We start from the raw sequence: 22,118 nt of genomic DNA, 5'->3' as shown, positions 1-22,118 counted from the left end.
GTAGATACACCACTTCCAAGATTATAAAACAAAACAAATGTTAAAGGATTGAAATTCTATAAAGTATGTTCTATGATCATAATGACCAGATGTCAACAGGAACAAGATAAGAAAATCTCCAAACACTTGGAAATTAATAAAACCATTTAGAGAGAATCTATGGATCCAAAAGGGAAATAAAAAACACATCAAAATTTGTGGAATGTCCCTAAAACATTGTATAGAGGGGAATTTATAGCATTAAATGCTTGTGCTATAAAAGAAGGTCTCAGATCAAAATTCTAAATTGTGTATTAAAAGAACAGTAAACAAGGAGCAAAATAAACCCAAAGCTAGCAGAAAGAAGTAATACAAATCAGAAATCAATAAAATTAAAAAGAAAAAAATGAGACAAAAAGCTGGTTCTCTGTAAAGATCAATGCAATGGACAAAACTTTAGTAGGACTGGTAAGCAAAAAAGAAGAAGCCACAAATTGCTACTATCAGGAATGAAAAGACAATACCACTGTAGAACCAGCACATATTAGAAGGGTATAAAGGAATGTATATTCCTTTTAGAAGGGTATAAAGGGTATAAAGGAACAATTGTGCAAACATAAACCTAAATAACTGAAGTAAATTCCTTGAAAATCAGACACTAAACACATCCAAGATGAATACAAAACCTGAATATTCCTGTAAATATTTTAAAATTGAATTAAAAAAAATCTTCCTCCCAAACAAAACAAAACTCCAGGCCCAACTTGTTTCACTTGCAAATTTTACCACATATTTAAAGAAGAAGTAACACCAATTTAAATATTTTTTTCAAGGCCAGGATTACTCTAATACCAAAACCATAGGACAATAGTACAAAGAAAGTAAAAGAAAAAGAAAAAAAATTATAGACTAACATCACTTATGAACGCTGACACAAAAATCTTCAACAAAATATTAGCAATATACAAAAAGAAAATGATTAAGTGGGGATTTTCAGAGAATAAAGCCTGATTCAATATTTGAAATTGATTAGTGCATTCCTCCATATTCACAGATTAAAGAAGTAAAACCATATGATCATTTCAATTGATGCATAAAAAGCATTTGAAAAAAATCAACATTTATTCATGATGAAAACTTGCAGCGAACCAGGAATAGAAGGGAAGTTACTCAATTTGATAAAGCATATCTACACCAAACCTACAGTTAACATTATATTTAAAGGAGAAAGACTATGCTTTCTTCTCAAGATTAAAAAAAGCCAAGAATGTCCATTATCACCACTCTTGATGTCTTGCAATAAGTCAATAAAAGAATTATAGGCATACACATTAGAAAGGAAGAAATAAAAATGGCCCTATTTGCAAAAAACAAGACTGTCTACATAGGCAATGAACTGGAAACCAAATTAAAAGAAAAAAACTTCAAGCCATTCACAGTCCTTACCTCCAAAAAAGAAATACGTAGGTGTAAATTTAACGAACTATGTACACTATCTGTATTCTGAAATTATCAAACACTGATGTAAGAAAAAGAAAACCTAAATAAATGTAAACACACACCATGTTCATTAATTGGAAGACTCCTCAACATTTTAAGGAAGATATCAGTTCTCTCCAAATTGATCTGCATATTTAACACAAATCAAATGAAAATTTCAGCATGATTATTTTTTAATATAAATAAGATTATCTAAAATTTATATGAAAAGGCAAAGGAACAATAGCCAAAATGATTTTGAAAAATAAAATTAGAGAAATAACATTCCCCAATTTTAAGACTATCAAGCTACAGTAATCAGGATTACATGGTATTGGCAAAAGGATGGATGTATTGATAACAGACCAAAGTCCAGAAACTGACCCACATAATAGACAATTAATTTCTGACAAAAATGCAAAATATATTCAATAGAGAAAGAATACTCTTTTCAACAAGCAGTATTGGTACTATCGGACATCCAGATTGAAGAAATGAAACTTCACCTCAATCTAACATCTTACAAAAAAATTAGGTAAAAATAGAACAAGCCCTAATAAAAAGGTGAAGAAAACAAAGAGAAAATCTTGATGATCTGGAGTTAAGCAGAGTTCTTGCACATGACACCAAGCATGATGAAAATCATGATCCATAAAAAGAAAAAGTGATAAACCAAATCTCATTTAAAACTTTTGTTCTGTGAAAGACTAGGATAAGAGAATGAAAAGACAAGCTACAGTAGTTTTTACTACAACTCTAAGGAACTCTCAAAACTTAATAAAATGAGTAACTAGAAAATACGCAAAGCAGACACTTCACTGAAGAGGACATAATATAACAAACACATGATAAAATGTTTAACTTCATTAGCCATTAAGGGAATGCAAATGAAAACCAAACCTATTATGAAAACACACCTATTAGAATGGCTAAAGTAAAAAAAAATCTGATAAAACCAAATGCCTGGGGCCATGTAGAGAAAGTGGATCATCTCTTATTTATTATTGGTGGGATGGTACAACCACTCTGGATAAGTCTGGCAGTTTCTTAAAACATTAAATATATACAATATATTATGCAACAATCACACTTCTACATATTTACCCTAGAGAAATGAAAACTTAACTTCACCCCCAAAACCTGTATACTAATGTTTATAGCAACTTTACTCATAATCTCTGTAAGTTGGAAACAACCCAAATGTCCTTCCACTAGTGAATGGATAAACTGTGGCACGCCCATACAATGAAATACTACTTATTAATAAAAAGGATCAACCTGCTGATACATGTAACAACCTGAATACATCTGAGTGAAATAGAAATGTTTCATCTTGTATGCTGAGTGAAACAGAATTATGTTTCATGTTGTATGATTTCATTTTTATAACATTCTCAAGAAGAGAAAATGATAGCAAAAGATCACGGTTGCCAGGGTTTGTGGTAGAAGGAAAATGTGACTAAAAAGGGGTAGCACGATAGTGCTCTGTTCTGTGCCCTGTCGTGGTTGCTACATGAATACACTTGTGTGTGTGTGTGTATTAAAGCTCTAATAAATGAACATCAAGTCAATTTTATAGTATGTTAATTAAATAAGATTTTCTGAGATCTTAACACTCAGAAAAAAAGAAACTTACTTTTCTAGTTCTAGGTGCTAATTTTGTAAGTAGAAATCCAGAAGAATAGGAGCGTTTACAGATTTTTAAAACTGTTTTAATGTTTTAGTCTCAGTTATTTGAGAGACAAACTGGTAATAATACACAATAATGTTTTTGTAATCAATCAATCCACAAGTAGTACAGAAATCAGATCCAGAAATCTTATGAGTAGTTTTACTTGAGGAATAAAGAGAAATATGGAGACAATGGATAAGGGCAAAAGCTTTAGAGTCAATTATTCCTAGGTGAAGACACTGGCTCTACTGGGTCCGTGAGTAGACTTGGGGGAGTGATACAACTCAGTTAGTCCTTAGTTTCCACATGTATACAACTAGAACATTACATCACAGGATTGTTGTGAATACTGAACTCTGGTTTAGCCCAATGCCCAGTAGAGTGCAAATGCTCAATAAGTAATGGCCATTATTAGGGATTCTATAAATATTCAAATTGTTTGAGACTCTTAAAATTATCTTTATTACATATAGAATATGAAGATCATCTTGTCTGAAACATTTTGACCTCAAATTAATTCATTACATTTTAAGAGCAGGGTATAAGTGGATTGACAATTACAGGAATGATTTAATTAATTAACTAATCCATTCATCCAATTCACTATTTGAGGATCCATGAGCCAGAAATTCTGCAGATGCTGAAATACAAAATTGGAAAGACCACTAATACCAAAGAACAAAGCTTAGGGGGAGAGAGAGACAGAGAATTACAACATCATTGCAAGTGCTGCAACAGAGATGTATGTCACTGGATTACATGATAACCTAATTACCATCCTTTTCTCTATGCTGTTCTGAAGGAACTTATTTAACAAACAGTGACATTTCTTATACAACAGTGATAATGAGTAAAATAATCTAAGGAAATAACATTCATTTTCAGTCATCCGTGTACCCTCATTATCATTCCTTTTCTCTCAGCCAGCAAGAAAAAAATATTCATTTACCTAAAATACTAAGAATAACCAGCCCACATACAGTATAGACTTGCTGAACATTTTGACCCTAGTTAAGTAAAATATCCAAAGTCCTGAATCCTCTGAGTGACTTATGATAGTACAGAAGTTAATGGCATAGCTTACAGACTCAGACCGCCTGGTTGAAATTACAGATGATACTTACTATCAGTGACTCTGGTAAACACCTAATGTCTTTTGTACTTATTTTTTCTCATCTATAAAATGGGGCTAAGTAACCTGCTGCATTACAGTATTGCAATGATTAGATTAATATATAACACACAATTTAGAACATTACTTGATACAAATAAACTGCTCAGTAATGATTATTAATATTAGCCAGTGGCTTATGAACCTGTGTGATTTTTTTTCACGTTGTGGTCTGCAGAACAAGGGATCCATGAAGATGTCCACATCCTAGTACTCTGAGACCCTGTGACCCTGTGACTATATTACTTTAAATGGTGAAATGAACTTTGCAGATGTGATTAAAATTATGGACCCCAAGGTGGGGAGATTATCCTGGATTATTTGGGTGGGCCAGTTAATCACATGAGCTTTTAAAAGTGAAAGAGAGGGAGGCAGGAGTGGAGACACCATATGAAAGAAATAGGACTTGACCTGTTTTCCTGGCTTTAAAGATAGAGAAAAGAAGTCACAAGCCAAGAAATGCAGGTATCCTCTAGAAGCTGGGAATGGCCTTCAGCCAGCAAGGAAATGGGGTCCTTGTATGACCAAAAGGATCTGACTATGCCACTGAGGAAGAAAATGAATCTTCCCCATGAACTTACAGAAAGGAATACAACACTTAGATTTTAGCCCAGTGAGACCTGGGATGGACTCACGACCCACAGAGATGAAAGAAAATAAATTTGTGTCTTTAAATCTTAAGTGTGTTGTCATTTGTTATGACAGCAACAGAAAACCAATACAAGTGGTTAAATATTTTTACAGCAGAGAGAAGAATGAAGATACAGTAATTTGCCAGCTAGCTACAGGTAAGATTGCCCTGTTGAGGTCAATATTGTTTTCTTTTTGCTGTTTTAGCTTCATCAGACACTATGAATCTGAAAATCACCAATAATGTAATTACTGGATTCTAGCCTTATTGGAAGCCATGGGAAATTATAAAGAATATATGATATGGTAATTTCTCTTAAGATGTTTCTATATGGATGGGCATTGATACTGACAGAATTACCTCTGCACTGCTCTATTTTATGTATGGATATCATATTTAATGTATATGTATTTCTCTGTTGGACCTATAAGAAAAAAAGAATAGAATGCTTTGGAATCAAATAGACCTGGGTTTGAATCTTGGCTTTTCCATTACTTAATGTACCATGTTGGCAACATATTTAATCTTTCTGAGCCTCATTTTCCTTATTTTTAAAAAGGAGCCAACATCTATCTCACAGAGCTATTCTAAGTATGAAAATAAATAATGTATGGGAAAGCAATTAACATTAGGTCTGTACAGGTACACTCAGTAATATTCTTCTTACCAAATATGTGAAATGTGGGATTGCCACTGACTGTTGTGTCAGCCTTCCCAGTCCTCTAGTGTTTTAGAGAGGCATATTCTCTCAAACCCCAACCAGGCCTGAACAGAAAAGCCTAATGAAAGCAGAATTATCCTTGCCCCCGAAGTTCAAGGTATCGTGACCAGGTCTGAAATGGGCAGAAGTAAGCTGGCACTCTGTAACATGGAGGCAGATCAGGAAAAGTATATAAAACTTTCCCAAGTCCTTTGGGGCAAGATATCTGACATTCTATTAGGCTAAGGAATGGGACAAGAGTCAGAGACCTAGGAATGATCCTCTGACCTACTATGCATTTTGTAAGCTGAATTACTATTATATTCCAATATTTTCCTTTTGTTCTATTACTATTTATTAAAATATTTTTGAAAATTCCAACTTTTTTCAGACAATATATACTAACAAAGCCCAAGGAAAGGATTTTACTTCATTTTGATCAGAAATTTTCAAAATATCTCAATTTCAAAAATTTTAGACTTACAGAAAAGCTGTAAAAAATAGAGTTCTTGTATACCCTTTAACCAGTCTCCCCTAAAGAGAACATGACATAATCACAGCAGTATTATGAAAGATATAAAATTAACATTATGTAATGCTATTAACTTATCTAGGGACCTTATATGCCCTTTTTTCAGTTTCCCCACTAATAATCCTTTTTTTTTTTCTGGCCTAGAAGCCAATTTAGTATGCTACTCCGTATCATGTGTCCATAACCTCCTGTAACCTCTACCAAAATTTGATAATCCAATCTGTTTGTCTTTGACAAGTTGCTTCTGTCTTTATTTGTATTTTATGACCTTGACATTGACACTTTTGAAGAGTACTGGGCACTTACTTTGTTGTATGCCCCTCAACTTGGATTTCTCTGATGTTTTCTAATTATTAGATTGAGGTGATGTATTTTGAGCCAAAATACGACTAAGGCAATAGGTTCACAGTATACCACATTAGTGGCACATGGTATGTCACTATGTTATTACTGGTGATATTCTCATCTGTAATTGATCATCTGGTTAAGGTGGTGCCTGCCAGTTTTTTTTTTTTTTCACACCAGTTACAATATTTCTCTTAGCAGTTATTAATTATCTTCTGGGAAAATACTTCAAAATTATGCAAAAGCTCTTTTTTCTCATTACACTTTCACCCACTTATTTTAATATCCATTGATGGTTCTTTTAAACAATTATTACCACGATATTTGCCTAATGGTGAGTCTCCATCTCCATATTTACTTACTAATTTATAATTGGATTTCTACTATAAGGAAGACCTGTCCCTCCCAGGTGTTTAAGTATTTGTATCAGTACAGATGGATGGATATTTATTTTATTTTCTGGATTTTAATAATGCTATCATTATTTATTTTGCTGCTAAAATTGTTCCAGAATTGGCTATTGGGAACTCCTTCAAGTTGGCTCCTGTGTTTTTTTGACATGCTCTCATCATTCATTCATTTAGTCATTTTTTGAGATGGAGTCTTGCTAGGTTGCCCAGGCTGGTCTCAAACTCCTGGTCTCAAGCGATCCTCCTGCCTCAGCCTCCCGAGTAGTTGGGATTACAAAGCCTCCTGAGTAGCAGGGATTGCAGGTGCATGCCGCTGCACCTGAAATTTATTTATTTATGGGTACTTACTATTCCAGGCTCATCTTCTATTTTCCCTGCCCTAGATATAGAATCAGTAATTTCTCCAAGGAGGCTTAGTACTTTCTACTGGAGAATGGTGTTTGAATCCTAGATCTGGGTATTATATATGTTCACTACTACTGGGTGTCACTGCTTTCATGTCTTGTTAGTAGGCAGGGCTTGGAAATATATGTATGTACACTAACACCTGTTCTATATTTTCATATTTACCTGTTTTTATATATATTCAGAACCATGAGTTCATACTGATACCTCCAATTCCAATTGAACACCATAGCCTTTACACTAGCCTTTTCTCTTACAGTGAGAAACCTGGGTCTTATTGTCTTAAACATATTTACTTACTTGTTATATCTCAGTATATACTTAAGTAGTTTCAGAACAACCCAAATCTCTATGACAAACAAATTTAACAACTGGAAGGAGAATGGAAACAGGGTAGTAGGCATAGGGAGTGACACTTCCCTGAGTACATCTTTTTGTAGAGGTTATTTATATAACTATGGCAATGTTTCCTATTCCCACCCCCCAAAATTTAAATCATCAGCAGATAGGGAGAATGAAAAATACAATACCAACAGTAATAAAACTATTATGAAGTATGGAAAAAAAGAATTTACCTAAGTAACTTTGGAAAATATTTTAAATGACTACATATTATAAGACTAATGACCAAAAGACCTATACACACTGTACTCTAGGTAGCAAATTTGTTTGATTGGTTTTTTAAAGACAACAGAATACACACCAAGGTTCAACACTGTAGGGAAAGCCTAAACTCCATCATGAGTGCCACCTCTCAACACTCAGATACTCAGAAATACTTAAATATTCATACAGTATGTTTAGTGTAAATGGAAGTGTTCCCTTATAAATAGAGCTAAAAAATAAAACAACACTCAGGGGTCATCTGGCCCATTGTTTTCATTTTACATATGCACAAGTGGAACTCAAGAGATGGTACAGCGAAGACTAGAAGCCATGTGCTTAACTTTTTCTAAATCATACACCACCTCTGGTTGAAAATGATTCCAAAGAGTAGGTTCAACTGAATCTTGAAGGATGAATACAATTTGCTTCAAGGCTTAGTGACTGATATATTCTTTACATGTATTACTTACAGTATTTTATTATAATTTATGCCCAAGAAAGCATTATTACTATGTGCTATATGATCAGAGTTTTAAACATTTTTAACATAAAGAAGTTTAATGGTCTTGGCAGTTTTGTAAACATGTAAATTTCCAGAGAGCTTTAAAAAGTACATGTGAGGAAAATGTTTTTAAATCGTTGTTAACTTGGGACAGTTTTAAAACTCACCAGTTTCAAAATATTCAGAAATAGCTAACATATTAAACAATATCTCACATTATCAGATTAGTTTTATGTATGTTTTAAAAACTGAAAGCATATTCATCAATTTCAAAATATTAAGAAATAACTAACCTATTAAACAACATTTCACATTATCAGATTAGTTTTATACATGCTTTAAAAATGGAAAGCACAAGGAAGCCTTTAAGACAGGTGTTTCAAAAGTTATACTTAAAAAGTTTGACACAAGCATGAGAGTAAGATTAATACAGACATGTTGGGACACTGCCAACTTACACTTTCTTCTCTACAGAAAATAAAGTTGATAGTATTTTAAGACAAAAACACTTACTGTATAAATTTTATTTATTTTTGATAACAAACATGTCCTAGTTTAATATTTACAACAAAATACTCTTTTTTCCATATAATTCTTCTTTTAAGAACTTAATCCTAATTTGGAGTTTCATTCACAGACAATAGCTTTTTGAAGGTACTTACTACATACTTAAAATTTCAATAGCATATTATATTTCCCAATATAATTTAGATCTTTGACTACATTATGTTACAGATCTATGAATATCAGAATATTAATGTGTTATGTCACATTTTTTATCTGCATAGGTTAAACCATTCTTGCATCCCAGGAATAAGTCCCAGTTGATCATGGTGTATGATATTTTAAATTTCCTACTGAATTCAATTTACCATTATCTTGTTAAGGATTTTTGCATCTACCTTCACTAGAGATATATACTGGCCTATAATTTTCCTGTGTTCTTATTTGAATTTGATATCATAACAATGCTGGTCTTATGGAATGAATTTGGCAGTATTCCTCCATCTTCAAATTTCTAGAAAAATTTGAGAAGAACTCATTCTACAAGTTGACCACTTGTCATTAATTCTTCCTTAAATGATTAGTACAATTAACCAGTGAAACCATCTCATCTCGACTTTTCTTTGTTGGGAGATTTTTGATTACAGATTCAATCTCCTTACTTGGTCTATTAATATTTTCTATTTCTTCATGGTATATCTTGGTAGGTTGTACGTTCATTCATTTATCCATTTCTTTAGGATTATTCAATTTGTTAGTGTGTAACTGTCCATAATAGTTTCCTATCATCCTCTGTCTTTGTTTAGTATCAGTTGTAGTGTACCCTTTTCCTTTTAAATATATATATTTTTCAAATTTTAAATTTGGGGGGCACATGTGCAGGTTTATCACACGGATATATTATATAATAGTGAGGTTTGGGCTTCTAGTGTACCCATAATCCAAACTGAACAGCTGTACCCAACAGGTAACTGTAAAAGTCCTAATTCCCCTTTTACCTTCCCCCCTTTTGGAGTCCCCAATGTCTGATATTTACATCTTTACATCTATATGTACCCACTGTTTAGCTCCTACTTACAAGTGAGAATGTGCAGTATTTGATTTTCTGTTACCGAGTTATTTCACTTAGTATAATGGCCTCCAGCTCCATCCAGGTTTCTACGAAGGACATAATTTCATTTGTTTTTATGACTGCATAGTATTTCATGGTATATATGGACCACATTTTCTTTATCCAATTATCCACTGATATACACTTAGGTTGATTCCATGACTCTGCTATTGTGAGTAGTTCTGTGACAAACATACGAAAAGGTGTCTTTCTTATATAATGATTTCTTTTCCTTTGGGTAGATGCCCAGTAGTGGCATTGCTGAATAGAATGATAGTTCTATTTTTAGTTCTTTCAGGAATCCCCGAACTGTTTTCCACAGGGGTTACATTAATTTGCATTCCCACCAACAGTGTATAAGAATACCCTTCTCTCTGCATCCATGCCAACATCTGTTTTCTGACTTTCAATCATAGCCATTCTGACTGGTATAAGATGATATCTCATTGTGGCTTCAATTTGCACTCCTCTGAAGATTAGTGATATTAAGCATTTTTAAAATGTTTGTTGGCAACTTTATGTCTTCTTTTAAGAAATGTCTATACATGTCCTTTGACCAGTATTTAATGGGGTTGTTTTTCTCTTGCTGAGTTATTTGGGTTCATTGTAGATTCTGGATATTAGTTCTTTGCCAGAGGTATGACTTGCAAATGTTTCCTCCCATTCTGTAGGTTGTCTGCTTACTCTGTTATTTCTTTTGCTGTGAAAAAGCTTTTTGGTTTAATTAAGTCCCATTTGTGTATTTTTGTTCTTGTTTTATTTTCTTTTGGGGTCTTAGTCATAAATTCTTTGCCTATGCCAATGTCCAGAATAGTTTTTCCTAGGTCTTCTTTCAGGATTTTGAGTTTCACATCTTACATTTATGGGTCTTTAATCCATCTTAATTTTTGAATACGATGAGACACAGAGGTCCAGTTTCATTCTTCTGTATGTGGTTAGTCAATTTCCCAGCACCACTTACGGAATAGGATGTCCTTTTCCCATTGTTTATTTTTGTTGAATCTGTTGAAAGTCAGTTGGTTGTAGGTATATCACTTTATGAGTTCTTTATTCTATTCCTCTGATCTATGTGTCCATCTTTATCATGGTATCATGATATCAGTATCATGCTGTTCAGCCTTGTAGTATAATTTGAAGTCAGGTAATGTGATGCTTCTGGCTTTGTTCTTTATGCTTAAGATTGCTTTGGCTATTCAGGCTCTTTTCTGGGTCCATATGAACTTCAGGATTTTTTTTTCTAATTCTGTGAAGAATAACATTGGTAATTAGGGATTGCTTTGAATCTGCAGATTCCTTTGGGCATTATGGTCATTTTTAATAATATTGAGCCTTCCAATCCATAAGCATGAGATGCTTTTCCATTTGTGTAATCTTCCTGTAGATCTTTCACCTCTTTGGTTCAATGTGTTCCTAGTTATTTTATTTTTGTGTGTGACTACTGTAAATGGGAGGGAGTTCATGATTTGGATCTCAGATTCAGTAACAGTATACAGAAAATGCTACTGGTTTATGTACATTCACTCTGTATCCTAAAACTTTACTGAAGTTGTTTATCAAGTCTACGAGTCTTTAGGATTTTCTAGGTATGGGGGCTTGTCATTAGTGACCAGAGATAATTTGATTTTCTCTTTTCCAATTTGGATGTCTTTTGTTTCTTTCTCTTGCCCAACTGTTCTGTCTAGGACTTCCAGTACTATGTTGAATAGAAGTGGTGTGAGTAGGCATTCTTGCCTTGTTCCAGCTCTTAGGATGAATGCTTTCAGCCTTCCCCCATTCAATATGATGTTGGCTGTGAGTTTGTCATATATGACTCATTATTTTTAGGTATGTTCCTTCAGTGCTTAGTTTTTGAGGGTTTTTAACATAAAGGGATGTTGAATTTTACCAACAGTCTCTTCTGCATCTATTGATTGACATGATCATATCGTTTTTCTTTTTAATTCTGAATATGTGGTGAATCACATTTACTGACTTGCAAATGTTGAACCATCTTTGCCTCCCTGGAATAAAATACACTTGATTGTGATACATTTTGTTTTTGATGTGCTGATAAATCTGGTTTGCCACTATTTTGTTGATGATTTTTACATTTATATTCATCAAGGAGATAATCAGTAACACAGAATGAGTTAGGGAGATATCCCTCCCTCCTTGGTATTTTGGAATAGCTTCTGTAAGACTGGTAACCTGCTCTCCTTTGTAGATATGGCAAAACTGTCCTGTAAATCTCTCTGGTCCTGGACTTTTTTGTTGTTGGAAGGTTTTTTACTATTGATTCAATTTCCTTACTCATAATTGGTCTGTTCAGGATTTCTATTTCTTCCTGATTCAATCTTGGGAGGTTGTGTGTTTCAGGAATTTACCTATTTCTTCTAGGCTATCTAGTTTGTGCACATAGAGATGCTCACAGTAACCCCTGATGAGCTTTTGTATTTCTGTTGTATCAGCAATACTGTCACCTTTATAATTTCTGATTGTGCTTATTAGAATTTTCTCTCTTTTTTCTTCATTAAACTAACTAGTGGTCTACCAATTTTGTTTATGCATTCAAAGAACAAACTCTTCACTATGTTGATGCTTTTTATCACTTTTTTTGGTCTCAATCTCATTTAGTCATTCTCTTTGTTATTTCTTTTCTTCTGCTAGCCCCTTTGAGTCTGTTGTTGTCTTTTGCCATTAGGTGGGTCTCTGGTAGGCAGCAGATGGTTGAGTCCTTCTTCTTTTATCCAATTTGCTAGTCTTTATCTTTTAAATGGAATATTTAGGTCATTTATGTTCAAGGTTAATATTAATGTGCGTGTGTTTTTTCCCATTATAGTTTTGTTAGCTAGTTGCCTTGGAGTCTCATTGTGTAATTGCTTTATTGGATCTTCGAGGTTTCTACTTACCTGTGCTTTTATGATGGCAAGTATTATCCTTTTACTGCCATGTTCAGAATTCCTTCGAGTATTTCTTGTAAGATGGTGTAGTGGTGATGAATTCTCTCTATGTGTGCTTATCTGGGAAAGACTATTTCTCCTTCATTTATGAAGCTTAGTTTGGCAGGATATCAAATTCTCGGCTGACACTTTTTCAAGGTGGCTAAAAATAGGCCTCTAATCTCTTCTGTTTTACAACATTTCTGCTGAGAGGTCTACCATCAGGATGATGAGCTTCCTTCATAGGTGATTTGACACTTGTCTCTAGCTGTCTCTGGCTGTCTTTAAGATTTTTCTTTCACATTGATCTTGAATAGCCTAATGACTATATGCCTTGGTCATGTTAATGTTGTACAATATTTTCAGGTACTCTCTCAATTTCTTGTATCTTGATGTCTACATCCCTGGAAGATTGGGAGATTTTCCTATATTGTTCCCTCAAATATTTTTCCAAGCTTTTTACTTTTTCCTCTTCTCCATCAAGAATGCCTGTAAGTTGTAGGTCTGGTAGCTAGAAGGCTTTGTTCATTAAAAAATTATTTTTTTCTTTGTCTGATTGGGTTAATTTGAAGACTAGTCTTCAAGCTCTGAAATCTTTCTTCTGGTTGGTCTAGTCTATTGTTAAGGCTTTCAACAGTGTTTTGATGTTCCTTCAGCAAATTTATCATTTTCAGATGTTCCATTTGCTTTTTAAAAATATATATCTATGTTGTCTTTCATCTCTTAGATTGTTTCTCTAGTTGCTTTGGTTTTCAACTTTCTCTTGGATCTCACTGGGCTTCTTTACAGTCCATATCTTAAATTCTTTATCTGTTGCTTCAAAGTTTTCATTTTCATTAGGATTCACTGCTAGAGAGCTAATGTGGTCCTTCAGGGATGTCACAACATTCTATTTCTTCATGGTGCTGGACTTCTTGTGCTGGTTCCTTCTCATGTGTAGAAGCTGGCACTTATTTTTGGATTTATCTTAATTTGGGTGGGATTATTTTTCTTTGCCTCTTGAGGGTATGACTCTTGCGTATGTTGGGTTGTGTCCTTTGGCTTTGCTTATGTGCTTTTAGGGGGCCAAGGCTCTGTATAAATTCCTTGGTTATAGATAGCCTTAGTGTACTCGTTTTCTCAAATGTTAATTGTTTGTAGTTTGTAGTAAAGGAGCGCTGTATGTGTAGAAAGGTTCACTGTCTCCTGAAGAGACGCAAAGTTGGAGGTCTTTTGGGGGAAGATTATCTCTTTCCTTAGCACTATGTACTTGTAAGCAGGAATTATATTGGGTTGTGCAGTTCACCCTACAGGCCAGCAGGTGATGCCTGCAGGGAAGAGCTGTCTAAGTGCTGTGCAATGATATCAACAGTTGTTGTGACAGGCCATGAAGTTTGACCTCCTGGCCAGTAGGTGATGCTGGCAGGTTAGAGGCAGCTGCAGTGATGACAGTGGGATTTTTACTTGGCCTTTGTTGATAGGAAATACGAGGGTGTCCCTGGTGATGGGTGGGGGTGTGGAGCTCTCAGTGGTCCCATTCCATGCTCCGCTCCCAAGGCTGGCTAGAGGAGGCAAAGCTGGGTGGGACTGTGTCCGGTAAGCCTGTGATCAGGCTCTCTGAGGCAGATGGGACCTTGGTAGGGCTGTTGGGGCAGTTCTCAGGCAGCTGGAATAACACTCTAGGGAGGGGTGGAGGCACCTCTCCTGTGCCATAAGAGCTGGTTCAGGATAAGAGGGCTGGCCCTGGGTTTTCATTCCAGCAGATGGCCATGGGGCCCACCCAGCTTCTATACCCCTGACTGGTGGGTCTCTCTCCAGTGTCCACCCTGGCAGCCAGCCCAATTGGTTATGCAAATCCCAAACCACCTGTGTCCAGACTGCCATGCCATTCCAGGCATTCCAGAATGCAAGACTCCCTGCAGCAGAAACCAAGGCTATGAGGCTACACCCTCCTAGTCTGTTCTCATGAAGGGAGGGGTGCCCAGCTTCTGTACCACCTGAAAAACCCACACCACACTCTTCTCTGTGTTCTGACAGTGGGGGTTCCTCCCCTGCTTGAGATCAGGCCACAGATCTCATCCCCATATTCCTGGGTCGTATGCTTGAGTCCTGGCAAACTGAGACCAGGCCAGTGGATCTGTCCTCTGGCTCTTTAGGATCAACCACTGGCAGTGATGGGAGGAGTGAAGTGTTCCCAGGTAGCAATAAACCACTCAGGTGGGGCAATAGGCTATGCTGTGGGTCCCACTCCATAGCAATGGCCAGGCAGGCAATCTTAGGAGGGACTGGCAGGCATGGTCATGTGTGGTTTCGATTCACCTCAGTCCTGCAGGAGTGGTGGTGGATCCTGAATTGGGCATGTGAGCATTCATGGGCTCCACTCTATCCCAGCCTGGCAGACAGCAGATGTAGCTGCTTGGCCTCCCTTCCTGTAAAATTCTTTTTCCATATTGCACCAGACTTATTTATAAATTACATTAATGATGTTCTTCTCATAACTTCCATGATAAGGTTCAAATTCCTTGACACAGTACACAAATCACTTCATATTTTTTCCCTTGTTTACTTCTCTGATCTCATTTTCTGTGACCACTTTGCTCAAGTGTCTGTAGTTTCATGTATGTTGCCTCTTTTGCCTGAAACACCTTATATTCACTCTACTTTGCCTAATTAACCTCCTTTGGTCCTTAAGAACTAAAGACCAACTCTGTTTCACTCAGAACTCTTCTAGGACTTTCCCTTCCTTCTCTAATTCGGATGCTCCTCCTTGATGCTGCCACATAATGTATACCTAAATAAAACTACAACGTATGTGTGACTTATTTATCTCTCTTTTCCATTAAGCCCTATATGCATCATTCATGCAGAGTCTTCTCCACAGTTGCAACCAATTTCTACAGAGGTTGCTGAATGGACAAATGAACAACACTATAAAATGAGAGGGCTGATATATATTATTTTCAAAGTCCCTTATTAACCATTAGATTTGTCATATTGTAGAAATCTTAACTTCTGCCAATCTGTGCCTATTATCTGAGCTTTTATCTATACTTCCACATTTCATTATCCAGATAATATCCTGACCTGCATGCCTGACCCACTTTTCCAGATTTTAGTTTTGATATCTTATCTCGATGATCTCTTTGAACTTGAACTCTTGCTGGGAAGCTTCTCCTTTGACTGGTCTTGGATTTGAGTTATTGCATGCACTTGTTTATCTTTTCTGATGTCCTTGTTTCTGATCCCCAACCTCTCGAATTAATACTATGCCACTTCCATATCCTATTTTTATATCACTGGTGCTTACCCTGGCAAGACAGGCTAAATAATCTAATTAGTTTATTAGGAAAAGTAGAAAGAAGAAATTTTAGAGCTAGAATAAAAGACTAAGTCCAATTTCTCCATTTGATAGATGAGGAAGAAGATTAAACTTTCAGTGTTTACTCATTAAAAGTGCAGTAAGTAGAGGGTCTCCTTACTTTCACTGTTCCTTCCACTCAGCCATGCTTTGAGTAAAAGTAAACATATAAAGTGAAAAAAAACCCCACCTTACTTAAAGGATTCTGATGTATGTATAGAGAGGCTTACAAGCACTAAAAATACCTCCATGATTTATATGTGTTTGGGATTTTTGCACATTGAATTATAATTTCACTACATCAATATATTATTTATTGGTTTCTAAGTACAGTATTCATTTGGGGTTACAATAAAAAATTAAAGGTAGGTTCAATTATATCAACAATATTTGGAAAGCTTGATCCTGGTTAGTAAATTCTACTAAATTTCAATAAATTATATGCATTGTAAATATGGTCAAAATAACTTTCTTACTCTGTTTCATAATCTACTTTTTAGTAAGTAGGACACCTAATATTTATTGATAGCCAAATTTACTATTGATTTCAAACTTTTCATCCAATTTATCTTTTCCATTAATATGTATTTTAAAAACTAATCATGAGAATGCAATATTACAAAAAAAATCAGACTTACTGTCATCCTCCCAGCAGTTCTTAGCATTCCCTTCTCTTTCACTGCTCCTCCCTGGTAACACTGTCTGGTCTGTTGGCAGGTCATCCTCTGGTACACCTTCACAATCAGCTGCATCTGTAACACTTTCTTCTTCCACAATATGGAGTTTGTCTTCATCATCTGAATCTGAATTTGTTTCTACCACAGTATTATAATTTGTAACTGTAATACAAACAAGAAACAAATAATCAAAACCAACTAGTAAAAAAATCAGTTTTTACATCTCACAAAAATAAAAGTATAAAAGATACTTAAAACAGATTGTAATTCAATAATGTTCTTCTAAACAATAATATGTAAACAACTAATTTATTTGACAACACACATATATAACACTAGATATTACATGACCAAACTGATGAATAGTAGCAACCCTTATTGAACACTTACTATATGTAGACCTGCTTTATAAATACTAACCCATTAACTTCTTACAACAATCTTATAAGAGCCTTATGAAATAAGAGTTCTACCACTTACTATTTATATCCTTGTTTTATAGGTAAGAAAATCAAGGCAGAGAGAGAGAGTAACTTGTCCAAGATCACAGCCAGGAAGTGGCAGAGCCAGGATTTTAACACCAACGGTCTGATTCCATATTTTGTGCTCTTAAACTCTATATTAAACCTCCCCTCCAATGATAATGAGCCAACAGCGTACAATATTGCTTACGTACAATTAGGGCTTTGAATCCTTAAAGGATTACAACTTAAGAAAAGAGGCCATCTTGCCTAACAAAATAGCATTACATCATCAAGTTTACCACAAGTATTTTTAAGTCCTCAATAGACCCATACATGACATTATTAATCCCACACTGACTTTAGAAACAATCAACCAATTTAGTCAATTTCTATGTAATTAAGTTTGTCATTCTGAAAAACTGACATTTGGAAGTTTTCAAATGAGTACCTTTTTCTACAATTTTTAATGAATTTCAATAAAATATAACATCAGCATTTTAAAGATATATAATTATTCTGAATGAGTTCTACAGTTCACAGAACCAGGAGTATAAGCTGAGAATAAAAGTCTCTAAAATAAATAATCTAGTATAATCAATGTTTTCCTTTAGAGTCCTTGTAATAATCACTCAAACAGGATGAATATTTAGTACTTCATTGGGTATGGTCACTAGAATGCCTCTTTTAAACTACTTTCAGGGTGATTCTTATTTGCTAAGAAAATATTGGGAGGAAGGGAGAAAAAGAAGCTTAAATTATTTAGATAACTAAGCAGTAATTATTATTATTCTTTCCATTGCTTTCTTAAATTTTCCAACAATTCTTGAAAAATAATCACCTAAATGCTTAAATAATATGTATACATATCCCTCTCCCCTCCACGCCCCCCACACACTCCTGATAACACGAAGGAAGAAATACAATTAAAAATATGGGTAGGTATTTAAAGGTGAAAACAAATAACCAAAACTCCAAAACTGCTTTTATAGACTTTAGGAAGACTCCTTGTCCAAAAGAGTACCAGAGGTCACCACTGTGCTCACATATTAGGAGTTCTTCAGTATCTTGTGTCAGAAGAAAAATGTCAAGTTTTGTTATGTCATTAATATTTTAGTGTGAATATGCTTTTCCAGATCTTTTCCCAAGAATAAATGGTTTTCTCTCTTATTGTACTAAAATAATACATGTAAAATCAGTCAATGCAAAACACGTAAAATAAGTAAAGGCAGCCCTATTTTTCCTTCCTCTATCCACTCCATAAAGGTAAAAATAATGGCAAATTTTATTAACTATTTCAATGCACTAAGTAGGCATGATGTAAATCATTTTATATACCTTTTCTTACTTAGTTGTAACACAAACCTCATCTTATATTTAATATAAATCCAGCATCACCTATATACAAATTTGTGTATATATAATTCAAAATACACATGATCACGTCACACTGCTTTGCCACTTATATTTTGCCACTTTATAACATGTCTTGGAAGACTTTCTATGTCAGTACAGACAGTCCCTGACTAATTATGGCTTGATTTACAATGTTTTGACTTTATGATGGTGCAACACCATTCTGTTTTTCACTCTTGGTACAGCATTCAATAAATGACATGAGATATTCAACATCATATTAAAACATAGGTTTCATGTTAGATGATTTGCCCAACTGTAAGCTGTAAGTGTTCCAGGCATATTTAAGGCAGGCTAAGCTCAGCTATGATGTTTGATAGGTTATGTATATTAAATGCATTTTCAATTTCACAGTATTTTCAACTTACGATGAATTTATCAGGACATAACACCATCATAATTCATAAGCCGAAGGGCATCTGTGTATATAAAGCTTTCTTATCTCCCTCTGGATAGCTACACAGCATTCTATTGTACAGATATACTTTAACCTATGACCTATTGATAAATTTTTTGCCTCTGTTAAGCACTAGCAAAAATGCCATAATTTTTCTTGTAAATATGTATAATTTTGGCCATTCCTTAAATATACTTATCAGATTTGTAGGGGTGAAACTATTGAGTCAAAGGGAAGACTTATGAAGTAGATATTGTTAAACTGCCTTCCAGAATGGTTTTATGTTTCCATAAATATTACCTGAGAAGGTCTATTCAGTGTATCAATATAATAAAGAAAAAAGTCACTTTAATATAGTAATGGGAAAATAAGTGTCAAGATGGAAACAGTCATACTATGCGTAGCCACACTATAAGCAGAGTGAAGTCTGTGTGTGGGTAAGGGAAACGATTTTAAAAGCCTGGTTCATAGCTGATTATAAGAGTTTCCTGACTATAAGAGTTTCCTGACGGGCCTCTAACTCATAGTAAGAGGCAAATACACACACACACTCTTGGAATGGAGATGCTTACTGGCAAATGATGTACAATATTATTAACTTTCATTTTTACTTTCAGGACTTATTAGCAACCTACTTGTTAAAGTCATTTTAAGTTGGCATTTATATATGACAAGCTAAAATTAGAACATGGTAAGTATTTGCCGAGGATTACTCAATTCTATACTCCACTAAGAGCTGGCTATCATGTAAGGTCTGGCTCACTGCAAAGCTCTCAAATATGCTTGACCAGTGAAACTGCATGCCTAGATAGCTGACATTCCTGCTGTTTTGCGAAGGGAGGCTTCCAGACATCTTTGGTATCTTGAGTTAGCCATGGTTTTATGCTGGTGCCATTCTTACCTTTTAATGATGCAATATTGCAGTTTAGCATTATATTATCAATTTTGTTAGCTGTAGGTTCTCTGGTTGACCTTGGATTGCACATTTAACACATCTATATCTAGAGTATTTTGGGCTTGAAAATTTCCCCCAAATTAGGCTTTAAGACATATATGCATTCTGGTTCAAATGCTTGCTTGCATGGTTCATATTTTTCTACTGAGTTCTTTTTAACCAGAGATACTGGGTATTCTCTTCTGTCTGAGTCAACCATAGCTCAAAGCACTGTTAAAGATTGCCTATCACTTTCTGGGACTCTAGCAAAACACCTTCCTGTCCCCTGTATAAGCTGCCATTGTAAGATGGAAGATTATGTCATACATCCAAAACACAGAGACTGTATATATTTTATAACTGTCTCGTGAATTTTCCCAGAGCATGTTTGATATGTGTCTTTTGCTTCTGTCACTCAGCTGAGGAAAAAAAACAGTAAAAACTGCTGATACTGATGACTGAAACTTAAATTAATAGTCAAGTTTACGTGTATTTCTGAATCTATCATTTTGTTTGTGGATCTACACAGCTTATTTAAAAAATGGCCCACCACCAAAAGCATACAGAGTAATGCAGGCCCTTGATAAATTCTAGTAGCCAGTGAGGGCTTCAGTTATCTAAATGTTCTGTCCAATTTGAACTCTATACCTTTGAACTGTTTAACCTGTGGCTGAAAATACAGTATAGCTTATCTGAAGACAGGTGATCATCACATCTTAATTCTGATTTTCATCAAAGTATCAAGAAAGCAAGGGCAAAAAATATAGTAAACAGAGTTTTAAAAATCTTTAAACATGACTTAAGATAGATAATATGAATTTAAACTTCAATAGAACATGGTAACATTTTCAATGCATTCTTATTGTCATCAGAATGTAGTTGACTTCTTGATGGTGGTAGTTGTTGGTATTATTTGCTAATATTTAATGCCAGACACAACAGTACCCACTGCATACAGTGGTTGTGAAGATATTATGATTTTTAAATGTATTGTGCTTATATCAGTGTCTGGTACACGGTAAGGACTAGAGAAGTGTTTTCTGCTACTACTATTACCTTGGTAAATCTTTACAGCAGCTCCTAAGAAGTAAGTATTATTATATATCCCTCTGATAGACAAAGAAAAATAGAGTACCTAAGTAGCCTGTCTGAGGTTATGTAGCTACTAAGTAGAAGAGTGAAAGCCAGGTTGGCTAGATTCCACAGCCTACATACTTTATTATGTGCAAAGGCTCCTGACTGAAAATTGTTGCACTGATGATAAATATTCTTAAATTTTTGTGTGTATACCTATTTTGGGATACTGAAATTCCATACTTAACAATTTACCACTGTAGATTATTTACAAATGACTAAACAATGCTAACCATTAGAATCTCATAATATGTGAACAGTATATTACAGCATAATATCCTCCTTATAGTGGATAAATCTTTTTTTTATTATACTTTAAGTACTGGGGTACATGTGCAGAACATGCAGGTTACATAGGTATACACATGCCATGGTGGTTTGCTGCACCCATCAACCAGTCACCTACATTAGGTATTTCTCCTAATGCTATCCTCCCCTAGCCCCCATCCCACATGCCCCGGTATGTGATGCTCCCCTATGTCCATGTGTTCTCATTGTTCAGCTCCCACTTATGAGTGAGAACATGTGGTGCTTGGTTTTATGTTCTTGTGATAGTTTGCTGAGAATGATGGTTTCCAGCTTCATCCATGTTCCTGCAAAGGACATGAACTCATCCTTTTTTAGGGCTGCATAGTATTCCATGGTGTGTATGTGCCACATTTTCTTTATCCAGTCTATTATTGATGGACATTTGGGTTGGTTCCAAGTCTTTGCTATTGTAAATAGTGCTGCAATAAACATACATGTGCATGTGTCTTTATAGTAGAATGATTTATAATCCTTTGGGTATATACCCA

At 34.9% G+C, this 22,118-nt stretch overlaps 1 protein-coding gene across 4 annotated transcripts in view; it reads right to left on the bottom strand.

Moving 5' to 3' along the window:
* The window catches only part of ZEB1 (zinc finger E-box binding homeobox 1), a 188,280-nt gene that overhangs the window by 41,064 nt on the left and 125,098 nt on the right, over positions 1-22,118 (bottom strand). For all 4 annotated transcript variants that reach the window (XM_011952941.1, XM_011952942.1, XM_011952939.1 and 1 more), the window contains one exon: positions 16,941-17,141. Coding sequence is in view for 2 of the 4 variants with exons in the window: in XM_011952939.1 (XP_011808329.1) it covers positions 16,941-17,141 (201 nt within the window). In the remaining 2 variants the exon portion in view is untranslated. The remainder of the gene's footprint in view (positions 1-16,940; positions 17,142-22,118) is intronic.

The sequence above is a fragment of the Colobus angolensis genome, unplaced genomic scaffold, assembly GCF_000951035.1.
Source record: "Colobus angolensis palliatus isolate OR3802 unplaced genomic scaffold, Cang.pa_1.0 Scaffold352, whole genome shotgun sequence".
NCBI classification, from domain to species: domain Eukaryota; kingdom Metazoa; phylum Chordata; class Mammalia; order Primates; family Cercopithecidae; genus Colobus; species Colobus angolensis.
The sequence above is the reverse complement of the archived record's forward strand: the minus strand, read 5'-3'. Positions and strand labels throughout refer to the sequence as shown.